This window comes from Balaenoptera acutorostrata, chromosome 13 (assembly GCF_949987535.1).
Source record: "Balaenoptera acutorostrata chromosome 13, mBalAcu1.1, whole genome shotgun sequence".
Classification (NCBI taxonomy): Eukaryota; Metazoa; Chordata; class Mammalia; order Artiodactyla; family Balaenopteridae; genus Balaenoptera; species Balaenoptera acutorostrata.
In genome coordinates this window covers 81657836-81671369 of record NC_080076.1, presented here as the reverse complement: position 1 = coordinate 81671369, position 13534 = coordinate 81657836, and the positions used below count along the sequence as shown (strand labels likewise).

Below are 13534 nucleotides of genomic sequence, written 5' to 3'. Positions count from 1 at the left end.
CTTTGGAAAATCCCTGATCCCTTTGAGGTACACCCAGGAGCCCCCCAACAAAGTGAATTTTGTTCGTGCTCTGTAGTGCCTTGAATCTCAGTCAGACCATCTGAAATCTGGTGGAGGCTGATCTAGCTGTTCCTATGTGTTGCAGTAACAAACAGAAGCTGAAGCGTTTTTTTTAAGATTTTACTCCACCCAAAGACATTCATCTCCAAGACTACCTATAGTCCCTAAGATAAGAAAGTAAGTAGACAGGAGATTAACAGATGGATCAATGGATAGATGGAGAGAGTCATCAAGTCAGAACCCAAGAAGCCAAGAACCCACTTAGGTTCCGGTTTACTGGTTGGGGAATTGCTCCCTCCCTGTTTCCATTGCCCCAGGCCAAGGGCAGAGGAAGCAGTTGGTGACATCACTATGAACCCAAGTATTTGTGTCAAGACAAGAGGTTCAGCAGGCGTTGTCTTTAACCTAGTCCAAGGCTCTTAAGAAAAAAAAAAATCAGATTCCTCCCTCCTGGTGGCAGGTCCACACGCTTTCTCCTTGTCAGTGGCTTCTCCCCCCAAAACCAGAGGGCCTCTGATCTTTTCCCTTTATTTATTTATTAAATTTTATGTATTTATTTATTTATTTATGGCTGCGTTGGGTCTTCGTTGCTACACGCGGGCTTTCTCTAGTTGCGGCGAGCGGGGGCTACTCTGTTGTGGTGCGTGTGCTTCTCATCGCGGTGGCTTCTCTTGTTGTGGAGCACGGGCTCTAGGCGCACAAGCTTCAGTAGTTGTGGCATGCAGGCTCAGTAGTTGTGGCACACGGGCTCAGTAGTTGTGGCTCTAGAGCGCAGGCTCAGTAGTTGTGGCTCGCGGGCTTAGTTGCTCTGCGGCACGTGGGACCTTCCTGGACCAGGGCTCGAACCCATGTCCCCTGCATTGGCAGGCGGATTCTTAACCACTACGCTACCAGGGAAGTCCCTGATTTTTTTCCCTTTAGATTCATAGTTTTCTGAAGCCACAGGGAGACGAGAAAGCAAAGGGAAAAGGAATGACCTTCAGCTCATTCGTGGAGGCCCAGTGTCAACCAGGAAGGGAGTGCAAGTCAAGGGCAAGGTGGCTTCTGGCCTTGTCGCCCAGACAGCACACCGCCCCCGCCCCCACCGTGCCCCAGGCTGGCTGTCAACGCAAACCCCGTTAGTGTTGCAAGAGGCCAGGGAGCCCTCAGCAATCTCTCCCAACCAGAGATCCACAGCGTCTGGCTACCCAGGAGTAGCCATCGGTGGCTTCCTGTGCTTTTTTCCCTGTTGGAGGGAAAATAGGGCTTAGTTCAGAACTTTGCTCCCAAACAGTGTGCTATAGAATTCGTGTAGAATTGTGGTTAGGAGTTTAGTTGCTGGAGTTTTAAAGACTTGCAATCAAACGGATGTTAGTTCTTTCACTTGTTACCTCCATGGCTTTGGGAGGGTCACTTAAGCTTTTTGAGGCTATTTCCTGACCCGTAGAACAGGGGTGATACCCATCTGATTGTGGGCACATAAGAATTAAGTTGGGGGGACAGCCTGACATACAGGAGGTGCTCAGCAGGAGTTACTTGCCTTCCTGCCCTTCCCTCAGTTAGACCTTGGGGCATTGACAGTGCTGGGTGCCCAGAAAGGGGAGATCAGCCGGGCCTGGGGCAGGGGTGGGGGTAGCAGTAAGTGAGCACGTTCTGAACATCCAGACAGATGCCAGGGCTTCCCCTGAGCCCGTCCCGGCATTGCCTTGCCTACAGCTGTTCTGCCGTCGTCCAGAAAAGGTGTCATTTGAGATGCCAGTGGCATCATGCCAGTTGCCCACAGGCTGTTATTGATCATAATAATAACCATAATGAAGACGATTTGGGTTGGTCACCGATGGGTCCATCACCATGGGAACAGGACACCCCAGGGCGTCTGTGCCAGGCCTGGCTCCCAGACCCCTCTAGGCACGTGCTCACATCCGCCCCAGGATGATGGTTATCGAGCGGCCCGCACCCTTCTTCCTGGCCCAGCCCTACAATTCCAAACCTCCACTGCCCCAGTGAGTCAGGAGGAGGCGGAGGGGGCTGTTGGATGAGATGGGAACTGGGAAGTTTGCCCTTTGGGCAGCAGCATTCCATTCCACCACCCCCCGCCCCCACAGGGCCTGGTCATGCCAGGAGAATGGCAGCTGGCCCAGGCCATGGCCCTTCTTTCTTAGATGACATTCTTACTTTGGACTCTAATCTCCATTCCATTTCTGAGTCCTCAAGCTACAAAAAATTCCCTAGGGAATAGTGATGTCCAGTAATCATGTGTCCCTGGCAGCTGACCCAGCCCTTCTCCTTTCCATCCTTGCACCAGCCATGTGGAGTCCAAGTTCATGTGCCCATCTTGCAAACAAACTTGGATGGGAAAGTAGAGACCCAGGTCTGCTCAAGGACAAACGGCTAGTAAGCAACAGATGGGTCCTTAAACCCCTGCCAGCGTCCCCAATTCTAGAAGCCAGAACTCAATGGACCCTGCCAACTCACAGGCTCGCCAGCGGATTTGAGTCCTATTTTCTGGCTCCAGCAGAGGATGTGTCCTGTCAGGTCTGCTGTGTAGAGCACAGGAGCACGTCATGTGTCACTAAAGCTGAAAGTGAAATTTGGACTATTTCCTTGTTCTATGTATAAATTAGAACAGTGATTTTTTTCAGCTGGGACTCTCCCACCCCCCAGAGACACTTGTGATGTCTGGACACATTTTTGGTTGTCACAACAGGAAAGGGGGTGCTACTGGCATCTAGTGGGTAGAGGCGAGGGATGCTACCACACATCCTGCAGTGCCCAGGACGGTCCCTCCACCACGAAGAATTGTCCAGCTCCAAACCCAGAACTCCAAACTCCTGGAGCCTCTTCCGTCAGGGTTCTCTCATCCCCTCACAAATGTGGTCCACAAGCTGACTTTAGGGAGGATGCGAACAAACATTTTTTATCTTAATTTTAACGTGTACTAAAAAAATGCTAGTTTCCATTTACGATCACGTTAAAAGGTAACCTGTTAAAATACATATAAATGAAAAAAATCCATTTGTAGTAAGTGATTGTCTAGAGCAGCACTTTCCAATATGGTAGCCACATATGGCTATGTAATTGTAACTTGAATTAAAATTAAATAAAACGAAAAGTTCAGTTCTTCATTTGCGCTGGCTGGATTTCAAGTCCTCAATAGTCATGATGGCTAGTGGCTGCCATATTGGACAGCAGAGATGGAGAACATTTCCATCATCATGGAAAGTTCTGTTGGATAGCACTACTGTGGAAGGTGTTCAGATAGGGCAATAATCATGATTATGGGATATGCATGAGTACAGTTAAGGGAGCAGTGCCTCACACCTTAAATAGCTCAAAGCTCACCCTGGAAGATGTGTAAAATCCAGCCAGCCCCAGGTCTCCAGCAGGTCCCCACATGCTGGAGGATCTGGTCCTTCATGATCTCACTCTTGATGGTTTGAGAGATCCATCCCACTCTCCCTGTGTTAACTGACCTTTTCCCAGGAGTCTTGAATCAGTGGAAACCTCATAGAAGTTCAGATTTCAGTCCCAAATAGAAGGCTCTGTACTTGCTGAAGACTTACAATATGAAGAAGGGAGCCAGTATCCTTTGTCTTCTAAGAATTTGTCTTCTAAGAATTTCACCCACCTGTAGATGTGGATGAAGAGATATATGCACGGTACCTACCCAACGATGTGCATTGCAGCTTTGTTTATAATGATGAGAGAGGGAATCACCTAAGACCCATCAACAAGGGAATTGTCGTGTACAATGTAATGGATGTGTGGGGTAGCATGATATGTCCCCACTACACTGATGTTCTTTGGGTTTCTAGAACACCCCAAAGAGGGCCTGCCTTGGGCCTTTGTCCTAACTTCTCTTCTGCCTAGAGTATTCTCCTCCTTGTTCATATGGCTGGATCCTTTATGTCATGAAAATCTTAGCTCACATTTTACCTAAAGTAAGCTCCCTCCTATCTTTGACACATTCTCCTATTTTAATCTTTCCTGTTTAGATAATTCATTTGTCATCACTTTCCCCTACCAAAGTACAAGCTCCAGGAGGGCAGGGACTTTGTCAATCTTGTTCACTGCTGTGGTCCCAGTGCAGAGAACAGAGCCTAGGCATAGTGGGTGCTCATAAATACAGTCAGTCCTCATTATTCACGGATTCCATATTTGCAAATTCACCTACTCACTAAAATTTATTTGTAACCCCCAAATCAATACTCATGGCACATTCACAGTCATTCGTGGACATGTACAGGGTGGTGAAAAACTTGAGTCAACTGATGCACATGTTCCCAGCTGAGGTCCGAGGAGAGGTTGCTGTGCAGTTTTGTTTCCGCTCTCATCAGCGATGACCAGAGGATGGAGATGGGCTGGTGCAGTGCAGGGCAAGAAACTCCAGCTCTGGGGCCAGTTGGATGGGTTTTGCAATTCTGCCCCCTGGTAGTGGGGCAGCCTCAGGGCAAATCACGTAATACTTCTGAGCCTCATTTTCTCTTGTGTAAAATAAAATAGACTAGGATGAATTGTTTTTAGGATTTAAGATTATAATCTTTTTGAGATGTGTGCATGCGTGTGTATATATATATTTCCTCCAGGAGCAAAAACTCAGTTTTCACTAATTCAGTGTTTGCTGAGACTTTATAGAACATAAGTGCCACGAATAACAAGAATCGGCTGTATTTGTTAAATAAAGATGGAGAAGGGGGCGCCTCAGAGACGAAGGGACACGATGACTGTTTGGGTGTTGGGTGTCTCTCTCCAGATCAGCCTTTCCTGCACCTCCCACTGAGTCTTGGCCTCAAGTACAAGGTCAGGCAGTGCTTGATGGGGGGCTAGGGATGGGGGAGGAACACAAGAAAGCCAGCAGAGGTGGTCCAGGGACTTGGGGTCCGTGATGGAGGACTGCTCCTCCCTGGGCTGTGAAACGGGGCTCACTCTGTGCTTTGCTTCTCCAGGCGTGATGACAAGCTGCGTATCCAGAGCGGCTGGCTGTGCCACTTGGCCCCGGAGATCATCCGCCAGCTGTCTCCCGACACAGAGGAAGACAAGCTCCCCTTCTCCAAACACTCGGACGTCTTTGCGCTCGGGTAGGTGGCCCACCCTGGCTTTTGAGAGCCCCAGCCTGGGCAGAGGGGCACTTCCCAAAGCATTCCTTTAGTGCTTTTGGAAGGGACAGGGGATCTGTCTGCGGAGGAAAAGGTGGCTGGATTTCTGGGTGAGTTAGGGGGGATCTGAGTGGGCTGTAGTAGAGAGACCCTAGCAAACCTTCATGCCTGGTTTCTAACTGGTTGTGTGACCATGGCAAGTTACCTGATTCATTCATTCATTCGTGCAGTAGCTATTTACTGGGTGCCTATTATTAACAAATTGTCAAAAACTTAGTGGCTTAAAACGACCTTTATTATCTCAAGTTTCTGTGGCCAGGAATTTGGGAGTGGTTCTGAACTGGCTCTGGATCTCGCATTAGGCTGCAGTCAAGATGTTGGCCAGGGCTGCAGTCTCATCTGAAGGTTTGACAGGCTGAGGATCCATTTCCAAGGTGGCCTTCTCACATGGCTGTTGGCAGGAGGCCTCAGTTCCTCACCACACAGGCCTTTCCAAAGGCTGCTTGAGTGACCTCACAACACGGCGGCAAGAAACTGCATTGCCTTTATGACCTAGTCACAGAAATTATACATCGTCACTTCTACCGTATTCTGTTTGTTAGAAGCAAGTCAGCAAATCAGGGGGAGGGGAATTAAGCTCTACTTTTTACAGGAAGGAGTATCAAACAATTTGTGGACATTTTAAAACCACCATAGGTCCCTATTCTCTCTTGTCTGGTGGAAGACAGACAAGAAAACAGTTTTTTTACAAAATTCTGTGATAAGTGCTGTGCTGGGGGTAAACACAGGACTGTGGGAAGAAAGGAGGAACTAAATCCAACCTGGGAGATCAGAGAGAGCTTCCTGGAGGAGGTGACTCCTGAGCCTGTGTTAAAGATTGAGTGTAAGTAGTCCAGGTGAGGGTAAGGTGAAGTGTTCCAGATAGAAGGAGCACATGAAAAGGAACAAGGGTGAAAAAGAACAAATTGCCCACAATGGAGGAATATGTGGGGAGCAGGGGTGGAGGGAAGAAGAGGAAGCTGATGGATGGAGAATCAGGCAAAAATGAGCCTGGGGTGGTGAGATGAGAGACTAGAGAGGAAAGAAGGCATTCTGCAGGGACCTAGAGGCTGAGTTAAGGAGTTTTCGTCTTCAGGGCAGTAGGGAGCCACTGATGGTTATTGAGCAGGAGAGTGACATAAGCACACTTTGAGCTTTAGAACAATCACTACTGTGTTGAAAACGGAAAGGAGAAGGACAAGATTGGGGCCGGTTGACCAATCCAGGGGGGAGATGCTGAGATTCTCTGCTGAATCAGTGCCAGTGGGTGTGAAAGCTGGGATTGGACATAAGAAGCAGCATTTGGGGAGGGGGGTGGAAGTGATAGGGCTTGATTGTTGGTTTAAATGTGGGTGATGCCAGATATCTACCTGAAGCAACTTGGTAGAGAGAGTAGTGTCATTCACCAAAGTAGAGACCCTGGAGGTGGGGCAGGGTTGGGGCATGCCAGGAAGGCAGAGAGAGCAGATTTGGACACAGTGAGTTTGAGCTACCTTGGAGACAGCCGAGGGGAGCAAACAGAAGATGGCTGAATCTACACATTTTAAGTTTGGGAAAGAAGAGTTCAGGACTTGTCGGCAAAGAGAGGGTAACTGCAGCCGTGGGAGAGAATGAGACGTCTTTGAAAGTACAGAGGAGGGAGAGAGGGTCCAGAGCACAGCCCTAAGATGCAGATCCAGACGCTCTGAGAAGGTACAGCAGGAAGGCTTCCATGCGCCTATCCCTCAGATGGCCATGCTAATCCTCACCTTACCTCGACCATGGGGGCGGTTACACGGACTGGCAGAGAGAAGCTGGGAAAGCTGTTTGGGAAAGTTGGAGGCTTGCAGATGTGTGCAGTTAGATTTAGCGCCACCAGGAGATGTAACAGAGAACGTCTTCTGTGGAAAAGCACCCCTGCTGCGTCCTCTCTATAAATTGGGGCGGGGGCAGTGTTTGCTGGTACATCAGGATTCTCGCCATCTGTCACTTGGGCCCCTTAAGAGGCTGTCACTTGCCCTGATTAGTTTATGCCCAAATCTTTATCTTGTTAGATATTGTTATCTGAAACCAAATGGCAATAATTAAGTTGGTATATTTTACTATCAATTTAGCAAAAGAAAAAAGAATGTAATTAACAAAATGTACCAAAGTAAGTAATTGGTTTTCCACTGGAGTTTTAATCTTTAGCAATTTTTTTCCCCCTCAAGCAAGTTTCTCTTGAAAGTTAGGTTTGAAAGGAAGTTTTAATGAGGCTTTTATTCCTGACACTGCTGAATTCCGAGGGGCCTGGTGCTCCTGGTTTCCTGCCAATTAGGTGCATCTTGTTGCTTGGGGACATGATGCTGGGGCATGACTTAGAACAAAAAATGGACTTTTAAAAGTGTATTGAGCACCGTGGTAAGCTTGTTATGGGTGCTGTCTCATGGCATCTTCAGAAGCACACTTTGAAGCAGGCACCATTGTTCCCAATTGACAGATGAGGAAACTGAGGTTCCGAGTGGCTTAGTGACTTGCCTTATGGTAATTAGCAATGAAGCTGGGAGTCAAACTTGGGACATCCTGACCCCAGGGTTGGAGCTTTTAACCACAGAGCCCCTAGGCTTGAGAGTCATTTCACCATTCAAAGCCCTACTTCCCTCAGCCATAAATCAAAGATAATAAAGCCCATTGAGATGTTCTAAGGATTGAATGAGAAAACACCTGTAAGGCACACAGCACAAGGCCAAGCTCCTGATAGGCTCCCTTCCCCGGTTCACATGAGTGGTGCCTAAGTGTCCATCGTGTGTGTGCCTCCTTCACTAGGCCCCAACCATCAGCTAGAGGGTTGCCCTCCCAAATAGTTCACTGCCCCAATTACAAAGGACCCTCAAATGGGATGGAGTGTAGGTTTCTCAGTATAGCATAATGGCCAATGGTGTAATTCTGTAGTCAGATGGCTTCAACTCTGGCTATACCCCTTATTTTGCTGTATGACCCTGGGTAAGATATGTAACCTTTGTGAGCCTCAGTTTCCCCAGCTGTAAAATGGAGCTGATAATAGCACTTCTTGTTTAAAATGTGGGTTTTATTATTATTCGGGTTTGGTGATGCCAATAGATCAGGAAACAACTACCACTGGATAGTTTGTTATTCACAGTTCCCAGAAGGAGAGAGCACATCATACCACACAGGGCCACACGGGGAAACACCAGGGTCAGTCAGGAGGCAGAGGGAGCAGGAAGAAAATGTGGGCAAGAGCCGTTATTGTGGTTTTCTCGGGAAGGAATGGGCGAGGCAGGGTAAGCAGGCTTAGCATTGGCTAGTTTAACTAATTTCGGTGGGCTCTGGGGTATGGGGGCTGTCCTGAGTAGGGCAGGGGAATATTGGCCCTGAGTGTGAGAGCCTGATAGAGGAGATGGAGGGATGGTGGAGGACTTTGGATTGGTTAGTTTGCATATGAAAAGCACACTTACAGGTCAGTCCTTTACTATCTCTAGGAATTGGCTAGCCCTGGGAGGGACAGTCCCTCCAGGGCCAGCAAGCCCCCAGACAGCAGAACATCAGAATAAAAGGCATGCTAATACACCTCCCCCATAATCATAGTAAATACAGAAGGCTAATATTAGTGTCTAGCACAGAGTGAAAACGCAATAAGTGTTATTGTTTATGATGAAGAGAACTAGAATCATCCAGCCTTTAACTTGAGAGCTTCCTGACCACCTAACTCAACATCCCAACACCTGAGCACTACCACCCCTCCTCGCCCCAGAGGGATGAGAAGATGCTAACTGAGAGGTGGGCCCCTAGAAATAGCTGGTTTGATACAGTCCTCTATCAGTAAAAAGGATAACTGAGTGCTTCGTGTTCTTTAAAGCAAATTTACATAAATCATCTCAGGTTAGAGGAAAGATCATTTCCTAGGGTTGTTTCAGTTAGCCCCTGAGTTGGGGAATCGTCTCAGTGAGTTGAGACCTATCCCCACCGTACAGCCCTCTGAACACCCCGACACATGCACCATAGTCCTCACTGCCGCCCACACCTCCCAGCGTCACTTATGCACTGCCCAGCGCATCTCCCCATCCGTCCCCACGTGCCGCTCACTGCAGCAGGCAGTCGTTTCTTCCGTCATTACAACGTCATGATTTATGAAACAGACGATAACATAGTCGATCTCTCTAGAATAACTCTGGCATCGAGTTGTTCTGGCATTCCGCCTCCCAGATGAACATTCTCCCACTGCAGTTTTATCATCATTCTCATTTGGCAAGTAAGGAAACCTGGATTCAGAAGGGAAGCAACCTACCCAGTGACATATTACTAGCATAGAATAGAATCAGGACTTGAACCCAAGGCAGTCTGACCCTCAGATTGTTTTTTTTTTTTTCTTTCCACTATTTCAAAGGAAGTTTCCTTCTCAGAAAACACAAAGATAATAGAAAAAAATTCTGTCCTTTCTATCACTGAGAGGTAGCCCTTGTTAACATTTTGCTGTGCTGCTCTTATTCTCTTGTCCATACATATATAGTGGTATTTAAAAAGCATAACATACCTTATATACAGTTTTGTGCCCTGCTTTTTTCACTTAAAATTATATTTTGAGCATTTTTTATGTCAGCAAAATTTCTTTGAAATGTTTAATAATAATAATAAATATCTTAGTTTATGGATTTACCATAATACATGTAACCAATTCTTGTTATTTTTTTAATCTTTTTTTTTTGTTGTTGTTATTTTTTTAATCTTTATTGGAGTATAATTACTTTACAGTGTTGTGTTAGTTTCTGCCGTACAACAAAATGAATCAGCTATATGTATACATATATCCCCATATCCCCTCCCTCTTGAGCCTCCCTCCCACCCTCCCTATCCCACCCCTCTAGGTCGTCACAAAGCACCAAGCTGATCTTGCTGTGCTATGCAGCAGCTTCCCATTGCTATTTTACGTTTGGTAGTGTATATATATCAATGCTACTCTCTCACTGCGTCCCAGCCTCCCCCTCCCCCCGTGACCTCAAGTCCATTCTCTACATCAGTGTCTTTATTCCTGCCCTCCACTAGGTTCATCAGTACCATTTTTCTAGATTCCATATATATGTGTTAGCATACGGTATTTGTTTTTCTCTTTCTGACTTACTTCACTCTGTATGACAGACTCTAGGTCCATCCACCTCACTACAGGTAACTCAGTTTCATTCCTTTTTATGGCTGAGTAATATTTCATTGTGTATATGTGTCACATCTTCTTTATCCATTCATCTGTCGATGGACACTTAGGTTGCTTCCATGTCCTGGCTATTGTAAATAGAGCTGCAATGAACATTGTGGTACATGTATCTTTTTGAATTACGGTTTTCTCAGGGTGTATGCCCAGTAGGAGGATTGCTGGGTCATATAGTAGTTCTATTTTTAGTTTTTTAAGATATCTCCATACTGTTCTCCATAGTGACTGTATCAATCTGCATTCCCACCAACAGTGCAGGAGGATTCCCTTTTCTCCACACCTTCTCCAGCATTTATTGTTTGTAGATTTTTTGATGATTGGCCACTCTGACCAGTGTGAGGTGATACCTCATTGTGGTTTTGATTTGCATTTCTCTAATGATTAATGATGTTGAGCATCCTTTCATGTGTTTGTTAGCAATCTATGTCTTCTTTGGAGAAATGTCTGTTTAGGTCTTCTGCCCATTTTTGGATTGGGTTGTTTGTTTTTTTGATATTGAGCTGCATAAGCTGCTTGTATATTTTGGAGATTAATCCTTTGTCAGTTGCTTCATTTGCAAATATTTTCTCCCATTCTGAGGGTTGTCTTTTCATCTTGTTTATGGTTTCCTTTGCTGTGCAAAAGCTTTTAAGTTTCATTAGGTCCCATTTGTTTATTTTTGTTTTTATTTCCATTACTCTAGAAGGTGGGTCAAAAAGGATCTTGCTGTGATTTATGTCACAGAGTGTTCTGCCTATGTTTTCCTCTAAGAGTTTTATAGTGTCTGGCCTTACATTTCGGTCTTTAATCCATCCATTTTGAGTTTATTTTTATGTATGGTGTTAGGAAGTGTCAATTCTTGTTATTGAACAATCGTGTTATTGCTACTTTTTTCAATGTTCTATATAATGGTGTACAGAAGATCCTTGTAAATGAGATTTTGTCTGTATCCCTTATATTCCCCTTACAATAGTTTCCTAAACTTACAAGCATGGGGTCAGAGATTCTAGCCGCCTTATATTAGACTGTTCAGGTTCTAGCTTTTGATTCATTTTAATTCAGGCACCAGAGAAGATATCCTGGGATAAGCATGACTTCTAAGACATTGACAAAGCTTTATGTACATCTTAGGTAGCAAAATACCAGCCCTGTGAGGCAGAAACTAGGGGGCCAGAGTGGTTAGCCAGCAGGCTGACCGGGTGGGCGTGTGTTGGTAAGGGGACACAGAGTTGCAAGTGACATATCACACCCTTAAACAATGTCTGCCAACAGGACAATCTGGTATGAACTCCATGCCAGAGAGTGGCCTTTCAAGACCCAACCAGCAGAGGCAATAATCTGGCAAATGGGCACAGGCATGAAACCCAACCTCAGCCAGATCGGCATGGGAAAAGAAATCTCGGTAAGTCCCAGGATAGTGCCAGGTCTGGGGGATGAGGGGAGAAGCAGACACAATTCTGGGCCTTCTTTTTCCTGCATGTTAATGAGGTTGCAAACGCTTTCCTGGAGGGTGACAAAAAAGCCTGCCCACAGACTTGTCAGATAATGATTTGGAGCTTAGAAGGCAAAGCTTTTGAACTATGCCTGCAATTCAGGTTCCTGCTATCAGGGCACAGTAACACTTGGCCAGGTTTTTCTTAGCAAGGGATTGCTGAGTCTAGTAGAACGAGTGAATCCCTCTTTTTCTGTTATTTTTTAAAGACATACATTAAGATATCACTGGTATTAATGATTCTAATTTTATTTGGATCTACATAAAATTTTTAAGGTGTTATCCAACTCAGAACAAGATATATGGAAACAGAGAAGCCTGAGTATAAATTAGTAATCATCCTTTAAAACACATCAGGAAGAATCCTCTTTTGATCAGAAGATAGATGTGTCAGGGAAGGCGTAATTATCTGGTATGTTTTTAAGGATTACCTGTCTCTAGATTTCCTTTCTCAAGTGAGGCAATTACTAAGAGTAATTTTCCTGTCTGTGACTTTAAGTGTGCTTATAATATTAGGACGTGGATAGAAGCTTCAGGATTCCCTTTTCTCCCTCCTTTTTGAGAAAAATGCCACGAAACTCCTTGGGGAGCATTATTGAGTTCAATGTATCCCAGACCTTCTATAATAGGATTTACCTAGTTTGCTATATAGGCTCAGAAAGTGGATGAGTAAAAGGATGGATGATGCAGTGGATGAGTGATGCATGGCTGGACGATAGATGAAGGATAAATACATGAACTGAGATGAATAGATGGATGGGTGGATGGATAGATGGATGGGTGGGTGGATGGATGGATGGGTGGATGGATAGATGGATGGGTGGGTGGATGGATGGATGGGTGGATGGATAGATGGATGGGTGGATAGATAGATGAATGGGTGGATGGATAGATGAATGGGTGGATGGATAGATGGATGGGTGGATGGATAGATGGATGGGTGGACGGATAGATGGATGGGTGGATGGATAGATGGATGGGTGGGTGGATGGATGGATGGGTGGGTGGATGGATGGATGGATGGATGGGTGGATGGATAGATGGATGGATGGATGGATGGATGGATGGGTGGATGGATAGATGGATGGGTGGATGGATAGATGGATGGGTGGGTGGATGGATGGATGGGTGGGTGGATGGATAGATGGATGGGTGGATGGATAGATGGATGGGTGGGTGGATGGATGGATGGATGATGGAGGAATCTGGCAGTGGAACGAATGGGTAGACAAACAGACAAATCCAATGAGATGTCAAGGAGTAATCAAGAAGTTATTAGTTAACGTTAAATCACATGTTGGTTTCCTTTAGGACATTCTTCTCTTCTGCTGGGCCTTTGAACAAGAGGAGAGACCTACCTTTACCAAGCTCATGGACATGCTGGAGAAACTGCCAAAGCGAAACCGCCGCCTGTCTCACCCTGGACATTTCTGGAAGTCTGCAGAGTAAGTGTTCCCCCTTAGCATCTCTCCCCACTGCCCTGTCCTCTGGCCTTTGTCACCTTTTTGCTCCCCTCCCCAGCTCCTCTGCCAACCATCTCCTTTCCGTGTACCCACCTCCCTCCCCAGCGTACCACCCTTCCCCACTGTGTTTCTGTTCAGGGGAGTCTCCTCTGCAGTCTGGGTCCTAGAGGCTGCCATACAGGGCCTGGATCCCTGTGGCTACCATGGCTGCCTCATTGCCTGTTCCTCATGAAGGTTGATGCCC

General features: G+C 46.2%; 1 protein-coding gene across 1 annotated transcript in view; it reads left to right on the top strand.

The window, feature by feature from the left end:
* The window catches only part of KSR2 (kinase suppressor of ras 2), a 394653-nt gene extending 381377 nt beyond the window's left edge, over positions 1–13276 (top strand). Inside the window, exons 17-19 of the mRNA XM_007189467.1 lie at positions 4986–5117; positions 11608–11737; positions 13139–13276. Coding sequence (XP_007189529.1) covers positions 4986–5117; positions 11608–11737; positions 13139–13276 — 400 coding nt within the window. The remainder of the gene's footprint in view (positions 1–4985; positions 5118–11607; positions 11738–13138) is intronic.
* The last annotated feature ends 258 nt before the right edge of the window (positions 13277–13534 follow it).